Source organism: Littorina saxatilis, linkage group LG15 (assembly GCF_037325665.1).
Source record: "Littorina saxatilis isolate snail1 linkage group LG15, US_GU_Lsax_2.0, whole genome shotgun sequence".
NCBI lineage: Eukaryota > Metazoa > Mollusca > Gastropoda > Littorinimorpha > Littorinidae > Littorina > Littorina saxatilis.
Window position 1 is genome coordinate 47,251,724 of NC_090259.1, and position 20,260 is coordinate 47,271,983.

Consider the following 20,260-nt stretch of genomic DNA (forward strand, 5'->3'; position numbering starts at 1 on the left):
AGAGAAAGAGAGAGTCTGAGTCTGAAGTTTTATTCGCTTAAACTTTGTACAGTTCATTGCGAAGGGGTGGATGGGGGAGAAAGGGAACGATTTCGAAATATCGATACAAATGTACAGTGCTCATCGATAGAACACAAGGTGGGTAATTCGCGACATGGTTTCCAGATCGCGTGGAATGTCAACAAGACTGATCACACCAGGAAAAGTCCCAAAGTCGCGCGCGGTCTTGCAGACATGTTACTTTTTGCAAAGTCTCTTGTCAAATGTTTGTTTTCTGTCTGCGCCTAGTCTTTCGGCACATTCTTTCATACTTCTTTCCGTTCTTTGCATGTCTTGATGTTGTCTGTCCATGGTCATGCCGAGAAAGAGAGAGTGAGAGTGGGAGAGGATGAGACAATGTATGTGTGAATTCAGAGATGAGAATTGAAAAACTCCAAAGGGGAAGCTCTGGGAGGTAAAGAAGAAGGTGGCATTCGTGCCAGCCACAGCCAGCCAGCCAGCCAGCCAGCCACAGCCACAGCCAGCCACAGCCACAGCCACAGCCACAGCCACAGCCAGCCACAGCCACAGCCACAGGAGTGGAAGTTTAAAAAGTGCGAACGAGAGGGAGTGGACACACACTTTTCCATACACACACACAACACACCTATCTGTGTTTGTCGAGGATGGAACCGAAGAAGCGATAGGTATCAGGGAAGCCCTGGGAGTGACCACACTCATGTACACACACATATAGTACACACACACACAGGACACACTACACACCTGTCTGTGCTTGTCGAGGATGGAACCAAAAAAGCGGTAGGTGTCGGGGAAGCCCTGGGAGCGAGCACACTCACGTACACTGACCACCCGGTGCTGCGCGGGGTGAAGAACTCGGCCCTGCAATACAACCACACAGCACTTAGTACACACAATAAATGGTCACAGTCCCCCGAAATAGGCGTATGCTGCCTGAACGTCGGGGTAAAAATTGTAATACACATAAAAATCCACTTGTGCAAACACATGAGTGAACATGGGAGTTTCAGCCCATGGACGAAGAAGAAATGATGACAAAACCCTCTGCTAGGACAAAAGAGAATTTGAAGGAGCTGAAGTACATTTTCAACAAGGGTTTACCGATATCTTTTTTTTGTGGTTTTGATTTTGTTTTATTTTTGTTTTTACTCAAGTCATGGAGCTTGCCAATGATACAGAAGTCAGTGGGTGGGGAGGGGTTACTGAATTTTGTGTGCGTGTTTGCAGTGTATGTGTGTCCATAAACCCTTTTCATACTACCGCTTTTTTCTGAGAGTTAAACCAAAAAGTGGAGAAAAAAAATGTCAATCTGAAAACAGTGGTGGCCAATTTTAATCATGAACTCAACCCCCTCCATCCACTGTCTTTTTTGTTTCTACAAACCCCAACCAACCCCCACCCCCACTCACCTGCTTGCCCATGGGCTCGGGGTTGGTGACGGTGGTGGAGAAGAAACCGTCCCACTCCAGCCGACCGTAGAGCCCAGCCCAGTTGTTGTGGCGGTTGCCGGTGTGCGGCAGACACCAGGGGACCAGCGTGTTGAACTGGCGGTCGGTGGGGTCGCACACACTGCCCTCGGCACAGCTACACACGCCCCGCAGGCTGCCCGTGCTGCTCTTGCCGTTACGCTGGTCGTGGTGCAAGTACATGCTGGTAGGAAAAAAAGATTAGTATATGGAACATGTCATTTTTGACAAAACAAAACATTGAAAAGTACATCAATCAATCAATCAATCACTCAATCACTCAATCAATCACTCACTCAATCACTCACTCAATCACTCAATCAATCAATCAATCAATCAATTGGTCTTTCTAGTTGACAGACACAAACTTTAATATCAGATAAATTAAACTTATTTTATTCTGTTTCGTTCATGGGCTGAAATTATTACCATTTTTATCGCATCATTTAGGCAGCCATACAACGCTTTCAGGGGAAAACTTATCCGATGGTTGTTTTTTTATATTTAGTCAAGTTTTGACTAAATATTTTAACATCGAGGGGGAATCGAAACGAGGGTCGTGGTGTATGTGTGTGCGTGTGTGCGTGCGTGCGTGCGTGTGTGCATGCGTGCGTGCGTGCGTGTAGAGCGATTCAGACCAAACTACTGGACCGATCTTTATGAAATTTGACATGAGAGTTCCTGGGTATGATATCCCCGAACATTTTTTTCCTTTTTTTGATAAATGTCTTTGATGACGTCATATCCGGCTTTTCGTGAAAGTTGAGGCGGCACTGTCACGCCCTCATTTTTCAACCAAATTGGTTGAAATTTTGGTCAAGTAATCTTCGACGAAGCCCGGACTTCGGTATTGCATTTCAGCTTGGTGGCTTAAAAATTAATTAATGACTTTGGTCATTAAAAATCTGAAAATTGTAAAAAAAAAATAAAAATTTATAAAACGATCCAAATTTACGTTTATCTTATTCTCCATCATTTGCTGATTCCAAAAACATATAAATATGTTATATTCGGATTAAAAACAAGCTCTGAAAATTAAATATATAAAAATTATTATCAAAATTAAATTGTCCAAATCAATTTAAAAACACTTTCATCTTATTCCTTGTCGGTTCCTGATTCCAAAAACATATAGATATGATATGTTTGGATTAAAAACACGCTCAGAAAGTTAAAACAAAGAGAGGAACAGAAAAGCGTGCTATCCTTCTTAGCGCAACTACTACCCCGCTCTTCTTGTCAATTTCACTGCCTTTGCCATGAGCGGTGGACTGACGATGCTACGAGTATACGGTCTTGCTGAAAAATGGCATTGCGTTCAGTTTCATTCTGTGAGTTCGACAGCTACTTGACTAAATATTGTATTTTCGGCTTACGCGACTTGTTTTATCTCTGGCACCGCAAAATCGAAAAATATTTATGAACTAACTATTTTGAGGAAGGATTTGAATGTTTAGAAATATATTACAAAACAAACATGACAGTCATCACAAACAAATGTGACCCTCCACCACGAAATGAGTCGCATGTCACCTCGCGCGGTTCTGCGCTAGGCTTAATATAAGTCCGGGGGGTGTCAGGTAACAGTGTGAGGGTCACCTAAGTCACAGGCTTATAACTCAAACAGTTTTCGTTCTTTTCTAAAACAGTTTTCACCACTAGATAGAGCATAAACAATTCTTTAGGAAAATGTAAAGATATGAAAATCCTGCAAAGGTGACATGCGACTCATTCCGTGGCGGAGGGTCACAAATGTTAATCTTTCATCATCAACTGCCCATCAACACAAAGTGACCAACTCACAGTTTCTGTGTCTTGGTTCCGTCAGACAGGCGGGCGACGGTGTTGGGCAGATCGCGCCAGTCCGAGCCGGGGGCCAGGGGGATGTAACTCATGCGAGCCGCCACCAGAGGGCTCATCTCCTTGCAGATGTGATCACGCAGCAACGGCTGGAGCTGCTTGCCGCGAATCTGTCGAGTACAAACAAAACAAAATGACTTTTGCCATCTTGATATAGAGATCTTCTTATTCTTCTTCTGCGTTCATGGGCTGAAATTCCCACTTACACTCGTGTTGTTGTTTTTTGCACGAATGGGATTTTACATGTATGACTGTTTATACCCCGCCATTTAGGCAGCCATATGCCGCCTTCAGGGGACCATGTAGAGATCCAAATTCAACGTCTACTCGGCTTAATAAATCTCATTCTACAATAGCCTCAGTTGTTCCTCTGTCTGTTTTGGTACGCGAGTCAAGACATCTGAAGTTCTTCTTTCTGTTCTATCGTCTGTCTTCTTACTGCGCCTGCTTTGTTTCGTTTTTTATGCTCCTGAAGAAGACCCCAGGGTCGAAACATTGGTTTATTGTAAAATGTTGTCCTCTTGGTTGACACGTGAGTACTGTATTTTGTAGGTCTTTTTACTTCTCGCTCTCACGCGCAGTAAACATTGTTCTTCTGCTTTGATCAGAAAGAAAGTCACTGCCATTGTTTACCGAATGGTGATTGCTCTTCTTGAACTAGCACCCTCTTTCATAAAAGTTCCCTTGCACCACAGATCTTATTCTCAACACAACTCACACATCCTTTCTACATTTCAACACACAAGCACACCACACATGAACACAAGTGTAGCACACATTTCAACACACAGACGTAGGACGTACCATTCTCTGGAAGTGTGTCTGCGCGTCCCCCTTGTAGGACATCTCGTCCACCTTGGCCCCGTTCTTGATGGCGGGCAGATCACTCATGGCGTCCTGCACAGTGATGGTGCGGTATGGTGCGGCCCCCAGACGTGAGATGCAGTTGAACTGGAAACAAGGACAAGGAATTTTGTTAGTTTTCCATCACAGCTTGTGAAAGTGTTGAGCTACATTTCAGTCTGAACAATGTTTTATGATACAAGTTCTGACCGCTACAGGGAGTGAGAATCTGACCGCTACAGGGAGTGAGAATCTGGCCGCTACAGGGAGTGAGAATCTGACCGCTACAGGGAGTGAGAATCTGACCGCTACAGGGAGTGAGAATCTGACCGCTACAGGGAGTGAGAATCTGACCGCTACAGGGAGTGACAATCTGACCGCTACAGGGAGTGACAATCTGACCTCTACAGGGAGTGACAATCTGACCTCTACAGGGAGTGACAATCTGACCGCTTCAGGGAGTGACAATCTGACCTCTACAGGGAGTGACAATCTGACCGCTACAGGGAGTGACAATCTGACCTCTACAGGGAGTGACAATCTGACCGCTACAGGGAGTGACAATCTGACCGCTACAGGGAGTGACAATCTGACCGCTACAGGGAGTGACAATCTGACCGCTACAGGGAGTGACAATCTGACCGCTACAGGGAGTGACAATCTGACCACTACAGGGAGTGACAATCTGACCGCTACAGGGAGTGACAATCTGACCGCTACAGGGAGTGACAATCTGACCTCTACAGGGAGTGACAATCTGACCGCTACAGGGAGTGAGAATCTGACCGCTACAGGGAGTGACAATCTGACCGCTACAGGGAGTGACAATCTGACCGCTACAGGGAGTGAGAATCTGACCGCTACAGGGAGTGACAATCTGACCGCTACAGGGAGTGACAATCTGACCGCTACAGGGAGTGAGAATCTGACCGCTACAGGGATTGACAATCTGACCGCTACAGGGAGTGACAATCTGACCGCTACAGGGGGTGACAATCTGACCGCTACAGGGAGTGACAATCACAAATGCTGACCGCTACAGGGAGTGAGAATCTGACCGCTACAGGGAGTGACAATCTGACAGCTACAGGGAGTGACAATCTGACAGCTACAGGGAGTGACAATCTGACCGCTACAGGGAGTGACAATCTGACCGCTACAGGGAGTGACAATCTGACCGCTACAGGGAGTGACAATCACAAATGCTGACCGCTACAGGGAGTGACAATCACAAATGCTGACCGCTACAGGGAGTGACAATCTGACCGCTACAGGGAGTGACAATCACAAATGCTGACCGCTACAGGGAGTGACAATCACAAATGAATACCAGGACTCACAACAAAGTGCAAACTGTTGCATGCTTGTGATTATTTGTTTGAGTATAGCAATTCTAAGCTTGGTGTAACAGCGTAGCAACATGTCTTAAAACGTAGCATTCTATGCTGAAAATGTAACGGTTGACAGTTTTGTGTGAGGAACATATCTGTTAGTATTGCGTTCCTACCAACAAACACACATGTCCTGCAGCTGAGCCTGACCCTTGACGGGCACAATAGCCTAGTTGTAAGACGCCAGCCTCTCAAGCGGAAGGTCATGGGTTCGAATCCCGGCCGCGCCTGGTGGGTTAAGGTGGACATTTTTCCAATCTCCCAGGTCAACTTGTGTGCAGACCTGCTAGTGCCTTATCCCCCTTCGTGTGTACATGCAAGCACAAGACCAAGTGCGCACGAAAAAGACCCTGTAATCCATGTCAGAGTTCGGTGGGTTATAGAAACACGAAAATACCCAGCATGCTTCCTCCGAAAGTGAAGTATGGCTGCCTAAATGGCGGGGTAAAAACGGTCATACACGTAAAAATCCACATGTGCAAAAACACGAGTGTACGTGGGAGTTTCAGACCATGAATGCAGAAGAAGCCTGACCCTTTTATCGTCCACCACGACGGACGTCTGCATGGCTCGGGGGGCGAAGGTGTGCAGGGGCTCCGGGAACACAGGTAGCTTCTCACCTGGTGCTGCCGCCAGGATGATGGCTCTGCAACCAACATCATTCAAACATTGAATCAACAACCAACATCATTCAAACATTGAATCAACAACCAACATCATTCAAACATTGAATCGACAACACACCTTCTCAGCCGCGCTGTGCAGGTCAGAATTCGGTTCGCGGCCTAGCTGACCCAGTTGTTCCTGCCAGTGCGCCCGCACTGACTGGTTACCAGGACAATGGAAATTCAAAATGGCGGCCAGCAGAATATCACTATCTCTGGCGAGTGCTGTTTCTGGGAGATTTACAACACATTCCCTTCATTCTAATGCCCCACTATCTTGCACCAGTCTGTCAGCCAGGCAATTAGCTTGCTGTGTGTCCAGCCAGGGATGTTTATCCCCACTGTAATTGATAGTAGGCAGCTTCAAGTGAAACTGGCCCCTTGGCACTAAGCAGGAAATGGACTCCAGATGTTAAAACAAATGCCCCCATATCTCAGTTCCCTCTAATCTTGTAGCTTTGCTGGAACTTAGACCTGTTGGCAGAGTTGCTATGCTGCTGGTTGCAATAAACAGTTCTAGGGAAGCAAGACGTGCCTGTGGGGAAAAAGGGGGGGGGGGGGGGGGGGGGGGGGGGGTCATGGGTTTGGTCAGTACTTTGAGACGAGTGTCTACTCCCACTCACTGTGCTCTCTGTTCTGTGGAAAGCAAGCACTACTGGAATGAATATGTGCCTTATCTAAAGGAAAGTGAATGTGTTGGTATCTGTGCTGTTTTATTTTGTTGTTTTTGTGTGTGCTTATTTTGATGCCGTCAAAATGAATTGTGAAAGTTGTATACAATACAATGGAGAGCAGGTGTATTGGATTAGCAGTTATTCATTCTACTTTCTGGTGCAAAGGTAAGGCTTGCTTCATTCATTCTGCTTGCTGTACTGTGTTTAGCATGCTTGTTGCATCTAAAACAAAACTGTATCATGTCTGTAGTAAAAGTGTGTTTGACGCTATTTTTCAATGATGACAAACTTCTGTGCTAACACTTTCAAAACACACCAAAGCACCTCAATCATTTAGTACTGATAAATACTTCTTACCAAATTCAAATGGGATTACAATTGCATTGAGTGGTATCTGCAGAAATCGATCTGGTCATGTGTCAAATTTCAAGAAAAAAATGCAACAAACGGCTCAGCTATCATTAAATAAAGTTGTAAGTAAGAGTATTACAGCTACGGTCAGACAGGCCAGTTTGTTGCTGGCACTGACCCTCAGCTGACTGGCTGGCTCGCTGTGTGCAGCTGGCTGGGCTATTTATAGATGGCTGCTCTAGATAACCGAATTCTCAGTGCTGGGAAGGTGTGACAACCAACATCATTCAAACATTGAATCAACAACCAACATCATTCAAACATTGAATCAACAACCAAGAACAAGAATTTATTCCTGACATCGGGGGACAAATTGAAGCCGGGTAAACCACTGTGGACATTGCTTCCCCCCAAAAAGCGCCGTATGGCTGCCTTAATGGCAGGGTAAAAACGGTCATACACGTAAAAACACACTTGTGCAAAAAACATGTGTACATGGGAGTTTAAGCCCATGAACGCAGAGGAAGGACATTGCCAATGTCTCCACCCTCCCAAGCCCTCTAAATCTTACCTGAGACGTGTCAAAGCGACTCTATAACTGCCACAATGCTGCTAGCCCATGGAACCATGGAAAGAGACATCACATGTCAGACTTTAACCCCCCCCCCCCCCCCCCCCCCAAGCGACACCATAACTGCCAGCCTGCAGGACGCTGAAGGTAGACTGGTAGCCCATACAGACCAGACATCACACGGCTGACTTCAAATTCACATTGCCTATGTGCCCCCAACCCACCCCTTCCAAAAAACAAACTCAGCTGTCTTTCACTTACCTGCGCCGTGTCCGAGCGACCCTATAACTGCCAGCCTGTAGGACGCTGAAGGTACACTGGTAGCCCATACATCACGTGGCTAAGATCAAAATCCCCCCCCCCCCCCCCCCCCCCCGAGCCGTCTTTTACTTACCTGCGCCGTGTCTGAGCGACTCCAGAACTTCCTGCCTGTAGGACGCTGAAGGTACCCTGGTAGCCCATTCAAAATCAAACTGCCTTTGTCCCCCCCCATCCCAACAACAACCCAGCCGTCTTCGACTCACCTGCGCCTTGTCTGCGCGACCCCATAACTGCCAGCCTGCAGGACGCCGAAGGTACACTGGTAGCCCATGCGCACCAGACAGCGCAGAGCCAGCTTGAGCACCATGCTGCGTTTGAACGACACGAAGTTGCGCACGTTCTCCAGCAAAAAGAATCGCGGCCGGTAGTAGTCGCAGTAACTCAGGTAGGACGAGATCAGGGAGTTCTGTAGACACATACCAGTTAACAAAATAGGTGTCAAATTCCAAAAATACATTGTTATATTTGGATTAAAAACAAGCTCAGAAAGTTAAAAAGGATAGCGGGAAATTCTGACGCTTTGAATTTTGTGCATATATGTATAAGTTACAGCTCCGTCCATCCATGGTATCGCCTGATATTTTGTCGAGACTGGGTCAATGAATATGATGACGTCACTCGAGGCTCTGCCGAGAGTGACGTCATTATATTCTTTCACCCCGTCGAGACAAAATATCACGCGATACCATGGATGGACGGAACTGTAACGTATATATGGCATGACCAAAGTAAAGAGAATTTGTCATGGGATGTGGCAACAAATCATTGGAAATTCACCATGGGCAATCAACCCAAGCCTAGAAGTTGTAGAACTATATTTTGTTTCAGTCTTGGCAAGGCCAGTTTTGTCCAGTTCCGGAAAAGACATAATGAATTCATTCACCCTGCCGAGACGAAAAAAAAACAATTCCATGGATAAAAACGTACAAGCTTATTATCCCGTGACGCATCAAAGCTAAATTTTGTTTTGAAATGTCATTACAACGTACAGATAACTTATAACGACATAATCGCCTTCACAAGACAGGAAAAACGCACACTTTGTTTTTCGTCTGCTACAAATCTAGTCTTGTTGGTTGACGGAGAGAATAAAGCTTCAATCATACCTTCATCAACAGGAATAAATGCTCAATCCGCTGTCAGTTCGCAACTGAACCTTGTTTTTTTCTTTAACTTTTTGGTTAACATTGAAACGGCAATCCAAAAGAGTGTTTCAGCTGTTTCAAGACAGAGGCTTAGCTCCTTCTTTTGAGTTGCTTTTCAGTCTAAAATGACACCGGAAGCGAACAAATTGTCGCGTATACTTTCGTCACAAAAAGACGTCATGACAAAGTTACACGCAAAGCGAAAGAGACTTTGACGTCATTTACTTTTGTTTGGAATTTTCCGCCTGTTCCTAGCTTGTCAGTGAAGACCTGACGTGAGTAAGCTTACCCTTTGCAGCTGTGAAATAATCAGTCTTGTGTCTCGGTCGTGTAGGTACAGAGTTTGCTTCTGCAATCATTGTGTTCGTGTTGATGACGGCTTCATAAGATTTCCATTTTCTTGTTTCTGCGGCTGCGCAAGTTATTTTGCCTAGGTCATGGCCGAACTTTAGGCCTACGGAGAAATATCGCTGGATATTTTCTCCCTAGATTAACAGAGACAAAGAAGGGAAGTCATGCTGTATTATTCGTTATTTGTATTTTTGACCAAAATGTGACATTCCAGTCCTGTTTTGAGGCACATAGACAAAATGTGGAAATAACTCTGTCGGGTTTGTGTGAGGTGTGGAAGAGTGAACACTCTTGCTGTTAGTAAGGCAAACTTTCCACACGTGCTCCGTGTCCACCTTATTCAGACGCACCCCTCACCAGTCAGGCTGGCCTATAATGTCACATGGGAAAGTTTGCCTCACTGAAAGCAAGAGTATTCACTCTCTCACAACCCATACAACCCCAACCGAGTTATTTCTCAAAATTGTCTATTGTGAATATCTTAAACAATGGCGACTGCACGTGAGAGGGAACAATAAAGAGACCAAAAAGCAATGTACTCACGTTAAAATGACGAACACGGAACGAATAACAGCGACCCTTAGGTCGAAACGTCGCTGTTATTCGTTCCGTGTTCGTCATTTAAACGTGAGTACATTGCTTTTTGGTCTCTTTATTGTGAATATCTTAAATCATTGAGTTAAAAAAATAAAAATAAAAATAAAAAAAGATAGACAGGCTGACCTTGAACTTGGAGTACTCTCGGCAGTTGAAGCGGTTCATGCCGGAGAAGCCCTGGCAGGGGGGACCACCACACAGCAACTCCACATCCCCCTTTAGCGGCAGCTTCTGCCCAAGGTCGTCCGTTGTCTCCCCCTGCGAGAACAGCCGACAAGGAAATCAGATAATGAAAGGCACGTCCAGACATTTTTCTGGGGAGATTGAAATTCACAAATCACTCGTCCGTCGGGGAAGTGGTCAATCTATAAACTTCAAAAGTAATTGTTTCCACATTGCAACTGTACAGTTGTTCATTTCTGTTGCTAGCAACTTTTGTAATTTGCCTACTTAGGCCTAAAAAAAAAAATAGGTGTGGTTACGGTAACCTGACCTACCCTATTTTTAGGGGCCGACCCTATAACTTTTTATTACATTTGTCAAAAAACAACACCAAAAAACAAGTAAACGAGTGCAGAAAACGCAATGAAAGCGAAAGCGCCCGAGTCGCACACTTATTTCCCTGTCAAGTAGGTTTAATTTGTACACATTAGAAAAAAAAAGTAAAAAAAAAAAAAAGTGATTGCCTACCTTCCTACCCTATTTTTTGGGGCTATGTTACCGTAACCACACCTATTTTTTTTTTGGCCTTATCAAATTGGTTTGAATCGAAAATTTTAAGAATACATTTTCATTTGATTAATATACTTACCCAATTCACATATAGCAATTTACTTCAGTTTAGTGCTAGAACGCTGAAAACTACGCTCCACCCTGGTAGGGGGGGAAGTAACCCTAAAAATAGAACAGCCTTGACGGTCACATGACAACGCCAGGTCAAGGTTACCTCCCAACATGCATTGCGCATGCGTGTTCTCGCCGCCATCTTATTCATTCGCTTGAAGCGCCCTTTTATTTTTAGGGACTCCAAAGCGGGGTAGGCGGGAGGGACTTTACTATGTGAATTGGGTAAGTATATTAATCAAATGAAAATTTAGTCTCAAAAATTTTCGATTAAATTACATATCTTATCCCAATTCACATATAGCAGATTGCTAATTAAGGTGGTGGGGTGCTCACCTATGAGCTAGGCAACAATTGCCCTGCTGCTACCATCGCTGGTAGCGCCTTGGTACCGTCCTGTCGCGCACTGGAAATGTCGCGCAGGTAATAGTTGATGAAAACATCCTCCGATCTCCAGTAGGCAGAATGGGGGACTTCAGATAATCTACCTGACCTTAGCGCAGCTAAGGAGGATGCCCAGGATCTTGCCTCATGCGTGCTTGCCGACGTTAGAGGGAGAACTGACTGCCCCCCCCCCCCTTTCTTTTTGTGCCACCACTCATACGCCTGTTTGATCAGCGTAGAGACCCATTTAGCAAGAGTTACCTTAGATATGTCTTTGTCTCTAGCTGTTTGATCAGCGTAGAGACCCATTTAGCAAGAGTTACCTTAGATATGTCTTTGTCTCTAGCTGTTTGATCAGCGTTGAGACCCATTTAGCAAGAGTTACCTTAGATATGTCTTTGTCTCTAGCTGTTTGATCAGCGTAGAGACCCATTTAGCAAGAGTTACCTTAGATATGTCTTTGTCTCTAGCTGTTTGATCAGCGTAGAGACCCATTTAGCAAGAGTTACCTTAGATATGTCTTTGTCTCTAGCTGTTTGATCAGCGTAGAGACCCATTTAGCAAGAGTTACCTTAGATATGTCTTTGTCTCTAGCTGTTTGATCAGCGTAGAGACCCATTTAGCAAGAGTTACCTTAGATATGTCTTTGTCTCTAGCTGTTTGATCAGCGTAGAGACCCATTTAGCAAGAGTTACCTTAGATATGTCTTTGTCTCTAGCTGTTTGATCAGCGTAGAGACCCATTTAGCAAGAGTTACCTTAGATATGTCTTTGTCTCTAGCTGTTTGATCAGCGTAGAGACCCATTTAGCAAGAGTTACCTTAGATATGTCTTTGTCTCTAGCTGTTTGATCAGCGTAGAGACCCATTTAGCAAGAGTTACCTTAGATATGTCTTTGTCTCTAGCTGTTTGATCAGCGTAGAGACCCATTTAGCAAGAGTTACCTTAGATATGTCTTTGTCTCTAGCTGTTTGATCAGCGTAGAGACCCATTTAGCAAGAGTTACCTTAGATATGTCTTTGTCTCTAGCTGTTTGATCAGCGTAGAGACCCATTTAGCAAGAGTTACATTAGATATGTCTTTGTCTCTAGCTGTTTGATCAGCGTAGAGACCCATTTAGCAAGAGTTACCTTAGATATGTCTTTGTCTCTAGCTGTTTGATCAGCGTAGAGACCCATTTAGCAAGAGTTACCTTAGATATGTCTTTGTCTCTAGCTGTTTGATCAGCGTAGAGACCCATTTAGCAAGAGTTACCTTAGATATGTCTTTGTCTCTAGCTGTTTGATCAGCGTTGAGACCCATTTAGCAAGAGTTACCTTAGATATGTCTTTGTCTCTAGCTGTTTGATCAGCGTTGAGACCCATTTAGCAAGAGTTACCTTAGATATGTCTTTGTCTCTAGCTGTTTGATCAGCGTAGAGACCCATTTAGCAAGAGTTACCTTAGATATGTCTTTGTCTCTAGCTGTTTGATCAGCGTAGAGACCCATTTAGCAAGAGTTACCTTAGATATGTCTTTGTCTCTAGCTGTTTGATCAGCGTAGAGACCCATTTAGCAAGAGTTACCTTAGATATGTCTTTGTCTCTAGCTGTTTGATCAGCGTAGAGACCCATTTAGCAAGAGTTACCTTAGATATGTCTTTGTCTCTAGCTGTTTGATCAGCGTTGAGACCCATTTAGCAAGAGTTACCTTAGATATGTCTTTGTCTCTAGCTGTTTGATCAGCGTTGAGACCCATTTAGCAAGAGTTACCTTAGATATGTCTTTGTCTCTAGCAGTTTGATCAGCGTTGAGACCCATTTAGCAAGAGTTACCTTAGATATGTCTTTGTCTCTAGCTGTTTGATCAGCGTTGAGACCCATTTAGCAAGAGTTACCTTAGATATGTCTTTGTCTCTAGCTGTTTGATCAGCGTTGAGACCCATTTAGCAAGAGTTACCTTAGATATGTCTTTGTCTCTAGCTGTTTGATCAGCGTTGAGACCCATTTAGCAAGAGTTACCTTAGATATGTCTTTGTCTCTAGCTGTTTGATCAGCGTTGAGACCCATTTAGCAAGAGTTACCTTAGATATGTCTTTGTCTCTAGCAGTTTGATCAGCGTTGAGACCCATTTAGCAAGAGTTACCTTAGATATGTCTTTGTCTCTAGCTGTTTGATCAGCGTTGAGACCCATTTAGCAAGAGTTACCTTAGATATGTCTTTGTCTCTAGCTGTTTGATCAGCGTTGAGACCCATTTAGCAAGAGTTACCTTAGATATGTCTTTGTCTCTAGCTGTTTGATCAGCGTTGAGACCCATTTAGCAAGAGTTACCTTAGATATGTCTTTGTCTCTAGCTGTGTTCAGAGATAAGAAAAGAAGCTTCTGCTGTTTAGCTCTGATAGGAGCCGTGCGGGACAGATAACTGCTAAGAGCTCGAACTGGGCAGTTAGACATATCGGGGTCTCCTGGCGCCAGAATTTTGTTAAGAGGAAGAATTCTGATTATGGGGGAAATTTGATCAGGCTTCTGGTTTTTGGCTAGAAAATCCGGCCTAAAATGTAAAGAAATAGAGCCATCTTTTTCAAAAGCTATGTCTCTAGCTAAGCCTGAGAGGGCATGAATTTCACTGCCTCTTCTTGCAGTGGCCAAAAGAACAAGCAAAAGTGTCTTACGGGTAAGATTAACTAAGCTTGCTGATTGCAACGGTTCAAAATCTTGCGATCTTAAGAATTCTAGAATAAGGAAGAGATCCCAAGCAGGAACTGGGGCTCTGATTCTAGCAAAACCTATCGACGCACCTTTCAGGACACTAGCGATAACACCGCTGAGGTAAATGTTGTGACCCAACTGCCTTAGCGTAGCCGAAATAGCTATATGTAAATTGCTATATGTGAATTGGGATAAGATATGTAATTTAATAATAGTTTGTCTCAAGCTTTGGAAATGTGTTTACACACAGACTACCTTAACTGTTTTGGGCTTGTGGATGTGGGCAGGGGCCGGAGTGGGAGGCTTGTGATGACAGAGGAACGGTTTTTGTTGTTGTCGTGCCAGGCACAGAGAGAGACAGACAAACAGGGAAAGAGAGAGAGAGAGAGAGAGAGAGAGAGATAGAGAGAGATAGATAGAGAGATAGAAAGATAGAGATAGAGAGAGAGAGACAGAGATAGAGACAGTCAGACAAAGGCAGACAGAGAGAGAGAGAGATAGAGACAGACAGACAAAGACAGATAGAGACAGACAGAAAGAGAGAGAGAGAGAGTGAGAGACAGAGAGAGAGACAGAGAGAAAGAGACAGAGACAGACAAAGACAGAGAGAGAGAGAGAGACAGAGAGAGAGAGAGAGAGAGAGATAGAGACAGAGAGATAGAGAGAGAGAGAGAGACAGAGAGATAGAGAGAGAGAGATAGAGACAGACAGAGAGAGGTCTTATCTTCAAGCTCAGTTTTACAATCAACAAAAACACAAAGTGTATTCCTACGTCCATGACTTTGTGGAGCAGCAGGTTGCAGTCGTCAGTGAAGACAGTACAGCCCGGGTTGTTGAGCCTGAAGGCCTGAGCCGCCGGCTCCTCTTTCTCTATCGCCCAGCGAGACTCTGCCATCCCCGCCTCGTGGAAACCCTCCGATAAACCTGGAATAAAACACACACAAGTCAGATTGATGCACGCAAAGAGAGCACTAGGTAAAACACTTTGTTCAACTTACCTGGTGTGACAGGGTCACGCAGTAGTCTCCCTTTACAGCAGCAGTGATGTTCCGAGGCGTCGGTCATCGGTCATAGACCGATTTAGGTTGTAAAATGACCGATTGCAAACACCTCTGTCCCGTCAAATGTCCGATCCGATCGCGAAGTCAGCGGTCATTGTCCGATAGTATTACGTCTAGAGCGGTCACTGCAAGAAGAATCTGTACAAACTGAAGTATCAAACCCCGTTAAAACGAGTTCGAATCGGGGCCTACTTGAACTTCAATTTTCACTCTCGGTCGAACAATAACAGAAGGGACTGAACTCTCGACCGAACAATATTACAAGAGCTACAACTCTCGCTACTTTTGACAGCGACACTTTACTTCCGCCGCCACAGCATGGTTCTGCAAAGATGCCGCCGAAGAAAAAGGTTTGCGTGGGAAAAGGGCAGGCACTTTTGAGTGGCTTTGTTAAAAAAAAAAAGGACGACACGGACAGTCAAGTTGCAGGGCCTTCGGCCCCGTCGAAGACTGAAGCCTCAGAAGGTGAGCCAATAGATCTACAACCTCAGGAAGAGACGCAGGAAGAAACGCAAGAAACGAAAGTAGGGGCGACCAGAAAGTTTGTGCAGATCTGGTTTTCTATGTTCCCTTGGCTCAGCTACAGCAAAGAAAAAGAACTGATGTTCTGCACCATCTGTCAGGAGGATGGCGTTGCCTCAAACTCGTTCACCGTTGGTTGCAGCAACATTCGCAAATCCGCAATGGCAGACCATGTACGAACAGACAATCACAAAAAGGCTGTGTGTGTGTGTGTGTGTGTGTGTGTGTGTGTGTGTGTGTGTGTGTGTGTGTGTGTGTGTGTGTGAGTGTGTGAGTGTGTGTGAAAGATCACATGACATTCTGAAGCATGTGTCTGTGTGTGTGAAAGTAACCCTACTGAACACTGTTGCATTTAAAATATTAAAATAAATTTGGAACTGTTCAGTTTTTATTTGCCTTTATTCATATATTCTCAGTCATCTAAAAAGGTGATTGGTTCGCTTGATCTGAATGTCCTATTGTTTTTTGTAGTCAGGACATGATGTCCTATTAGTTTTTTGATTCAGGACATTTTGTCCTGTTGCCCTCCAGTCCTAGGAACATCACTGCAGCAGCCTCTGCAGAGTTGTCTGCCGACGAAGAGTGCGGGCTATTCATAGTAGCTCAACTTTCTTCTACGTGGCCAGCTACACATGTCAATTGAACAGTTTGGTCTGGCTGCTGTTGTCTCCTTGTATGCTCTTGGGGACCTTTGCCTACCCATAGCAGTTTTTATAGGGCTAATAAGTTCACTCTAAACTTCCTGCACTCTGTTTAACTGGCCTTGCCTATAAAGATGATTGTTGTGCTTCCTGCACTCTGTTTAACTGGCCTTGCCTATAAAGATGATTGTTGTGCTTCCTGTACTCTGTTTAACTGGCCTTGCCTATCAAGATGATTGTTGTGCTTCCTGCACTCTGTTTAACTGGCCTTGCCTATAAAGATGATTGTTGTGCTTCCTGCACTCTGTTTAACTGGCCTTGCCTATCAAGATGATTGTTGTGCTTCCTGCACTCTGTTTAACTGGCCTTGCCTATAAAGATGATTGTTGTGCTTCCTGCACTCTGTTTAACTGGCCTTGCCTATCAAGATGATTGTTGTGCTTCCTGCACTCTGTTTAACTGGCCTTGCCTATCAAGATGATTGTTCTGTTACCCTTTCCCTTTGTCATAAAACAAATTATTCAGCCAAGGAAAAAATTCGAACCATTACTTACCACCACATCCAGCAAATACATCAAGTGTTCGCAGGCGATGAACCGGAACCTTCTGTTCCATTCCCTCCTCTTGCTGTTCCGCTTTGCTGGATTTCCCTTTGCCCTTCCCCTTGCCTTTTCCCTTGCCCTGAGAGACAACATAAACATTATGAAAAGAACAAGTATGACACGTCATGTTGCAAATGAACATGTTTTTAAACAAGTACAGACATGAAACCAGAGAATCTTTAAAATCAGGAGAGAAAAAAAGGCTAGGAATTCAGAGGTCCCAAATGTCCACTATTCCCCTTTCATAGAGGTTTCAAAGAATCGAGAAATCTATCTAGTCAGGAAATAAGTGTTCCTGAATACTCTTGACAGGAAAGTTTCCATGTATGCATCTTTCTTTGTTTCATGTCAGTGTATGCAATCATCAGCCAGAAAAAGAGACTAGGTGAACAACACACATGACCATAATTTGAATCCAGATCCAACTGACCTATTGTCCCCTGTGTCTGGGTACAACACTGAGCAATATTGTCTGTAGAAATCGGAAGTTTTATAAATAAACTTACATTTAATTAATATACTTACCAACTCACATAGATAGCAATAACTTCGTTTGGTTGCTAAGACATTGAAGCACTCTTACATGGTAACATGGGGAGATAACTCTAAAACAAAAACTACACGCCATATAAGGCATGGTCTGTAGTGGTTATCTCCCCTACCGGTGTACCGCGCATGCGCAGGATGTATACCGATGACACTCATTCCGTCCTGAAACATATACCCCTTTATACAATTTGCGGGGCAGGCTGGGAGGGAATTCAATATGTGAGTTGGTAAGTATATTAATTAAATGTAAGTTTATTTATAAAACTTCCGATTAAATTACATATTCTTACACAACTCACATAGATAGCAGATTGCTAATTAAAGCCATAAATCAAAGGATCCAAAATAACGCTGCCCGCCTGGTCTTCAAATCTTCCAAGTATGAACACGCCACACCCCTTCTTCACTCTCTACACTGGCTGCCTATCACTAAAAGGATCGAATACAAACTCTCCTCTCTTTCTTTTGCCGTCGTTTCTGGTTCTGCCCCAGAATACTTCTCAGAACTCCTCAATCTCTACACCCCCTCTCGTCAGCTTCGCTCCGCCGCCGACACTCGACTCTTCCGACTCCCCACAGTGCAAACAAAGACATGTGGCGAGAGGTCCTTCGCCTATCAAGCCCCTGTGACCTGGAATAGATTACCTCTGCCTCTCAGACACACAGATTCTCTCACTACATTCAAGACAAATCTCAAAACACACCTCTTTCAGCGCAAGTGATTTTCCCTCCAGCATCTCCCCACCCACCCCATCCCACCCCACCTCACCCCCTACCTAGTGCCTAAAATAACGTGTATATATATTTCTGCGCTTTGTGTCAGCACTGTTTGTGTGTGTGTAAATAGTATTGTTGACACGTTTTTATACAGTAGCCTTATGTGGTTCTTGTGCCTAGGCTGTGTATTGGATTGTCATTGTATGCCTGCATCATTAGTTGTCAGTAATTATTACATGTGCTGATTGTTCTCTTTGCCTGCGCGCGTATAGTATGTTGGTTATGATTGGTCATAGTATGTTTGTTTATGTTTGGTCGTTATCTTTGCCTGTGCGTGTATTGTATGTTTGGTCGTTTTCTTTGCCTGTGCATGTATAGTTTGTTGGTTATGTTTGGTCGGTTTCTTTGCCTGTGCGTGTATAGTATGCTTGGTCGATGTATGTATTGTAAAGCGCTAAGAGTAGACATTTTTCTAGAATAGCGCTATAAAAGTTTGCATTATTATTATTATTATTATATGTACTCGATGACTATACACGCTAATTGCTTTACCAACAGCTGGAGACAGACTAAATTAAGTTCCCTGCAAAATATTGTGGTCTAGGACCCCTTAAATGTTGAGATATTTGAATTTTCATTTTGATCTGGATTGTCCTATTTATAGATTTGGCAACACATGTAACGTTGATGCAAGGGAGAGAACACCGCGGCTTTGTTGACATCCTCACTTTTTCAGAGGCTAGAACAAGCTGTAATGCATGTATTATGGTCCGCGCATGGTGACGTATCGTCATTATATGGTCTTATGGTGCGTTTGACATCGATTGTGGGCAAACTACACTTTGTAAACACGGGAGTGCGTTAGTATGCCTTTAAGGTGGTGGGAAATTTACTCACAGTTAACATCTTGTAAGTATCTGGCCTGCAGCTACCATAGCTGGCAGACCATAAGTTCCGTCCTGTCGGGTACTTGTTACATCCCGCGCGCAGGTAGAAATTTAGAAAGACATCTTCTGATGTCCAGTAGGCTGCATTCAAAACTTCGTCAAGTCTTCCAGAGTTTAACACAGCCAAGGAAGAGGCCCATGCCCTGACTTCGTGAGTCCGAGCTGACCATAGAGGAAGGACTGACTGCCCCTCCACCCCCCCCCCCCCTTTTTTTTGCCACCACTTGTAAGCCTGTCTTACCAGAGTGGAAACCCATCTAACCAAGGTAGACTTTACGTCTTTTTACATTTAGTCAAGTTTTGACTAAATGTTTTAACGTAGAGGGGGAATCGAGACGAGGGTTGTGGTGTGTGTGTGTGTGTATGTGTGTGTGTGTGTGTGTGTGTGTGTGTGTGTGTGTGTGTGTGTGTGTCTGTCTGTCTGTCTGTGTGTGTGTGTAGAGCGATTCACACCAAACTACTGGACCGATCTTTATGAAATTTGACATGAGAGTTCCTGGGAATGATATCCCCGGACGTTTTTTTCTTTTTTTTGATAAATACATTTGATGACGTCATATCCAACTTTTTGTAAAAGTTGAGGCGGCACTGTCACACCCTCATTTTTCAATCAAATTGATTGAAATTTTGGCCCAGCAATCTTCGATGAAGGCCGGACTTCGGTATTGCATTTCAGCTTGGTGGCTTAAAAATTAATTAATGACTTTGGTCATTAAAAATTTGAAAATTGTAAAAAAAAGAATTTTTTTTAACGATCCAAATTTACGTTTATCTTATTTTTCATCATTTTCTGATTCCAAAAACATATAAATATGTTATATTCGTGTAACCTTGTACTTTTTCAGGCCATAAATTACTTTTTATTTACTTCAAAAGTCAAGTTTACCACTAGTTTCAGTTTCATGTGTGGTCAAAGGGAGGTAATCGTTTTGTGTATTTGGCTTGTCATAAATTCTTTCCCTTGTTTTAAAATTGGTGTGATTTCCCCTTGGATATGTTCGTCAGCGCCATCTTTCGTTTTCAAACCGTTTTGGGAAATTTTCTTCTGTTACT

General features: G+C 44.0%; 1 protein-coding gene across 1 annotated transcript in view; it reads right to left on the reverse strand.

Annotated features, from left to right (window-relative positions):
- LOC138949527 (DNA (cytosine-5)-methyltransferase 1-like) overlaps positions 1–20,260 on the reverse strand; it is a 350,084-nt gene that overhangs the window by 4,392 nt on the left and 325,432 nt on the right. Inside the window, exons 24-32 of the mRNA XM_070321369.1 lie at positions 16,947–17,073; positions 14,941–15,092; positions 10,383–10,514; positions 8,367–8,569; positions 6,116–6,227; positions 4,152–4,298; positions 3,291–3,457; positions 1,431–1,671; positions 766–882 (exon numbers count right to left, since the gene is read on the reverse strand). Of these exons, the coding sequence (XP_070177470.1) occupies positions 766–882; positions 1,431–1,671; positions 3,291–3,457; positions 4,152–4,298; positions 6,116–6,227; positions 8,367–8,569; positions 10,383–10,514; positions 14,941–15,092; positions 16,947–17,073 (1,398 nt within the window). The remainder of the gene's footprint in view (positions 1–765; positions 883–1,430; positions 1,672–3,290; positions 3,458–4,151; positions 4,299–6,115; positions 6,228–8,366; positions 8,570–10,382; positions 10,515–14,940; positions 15,093–16,946; positions 17,074–20,260) is intronic.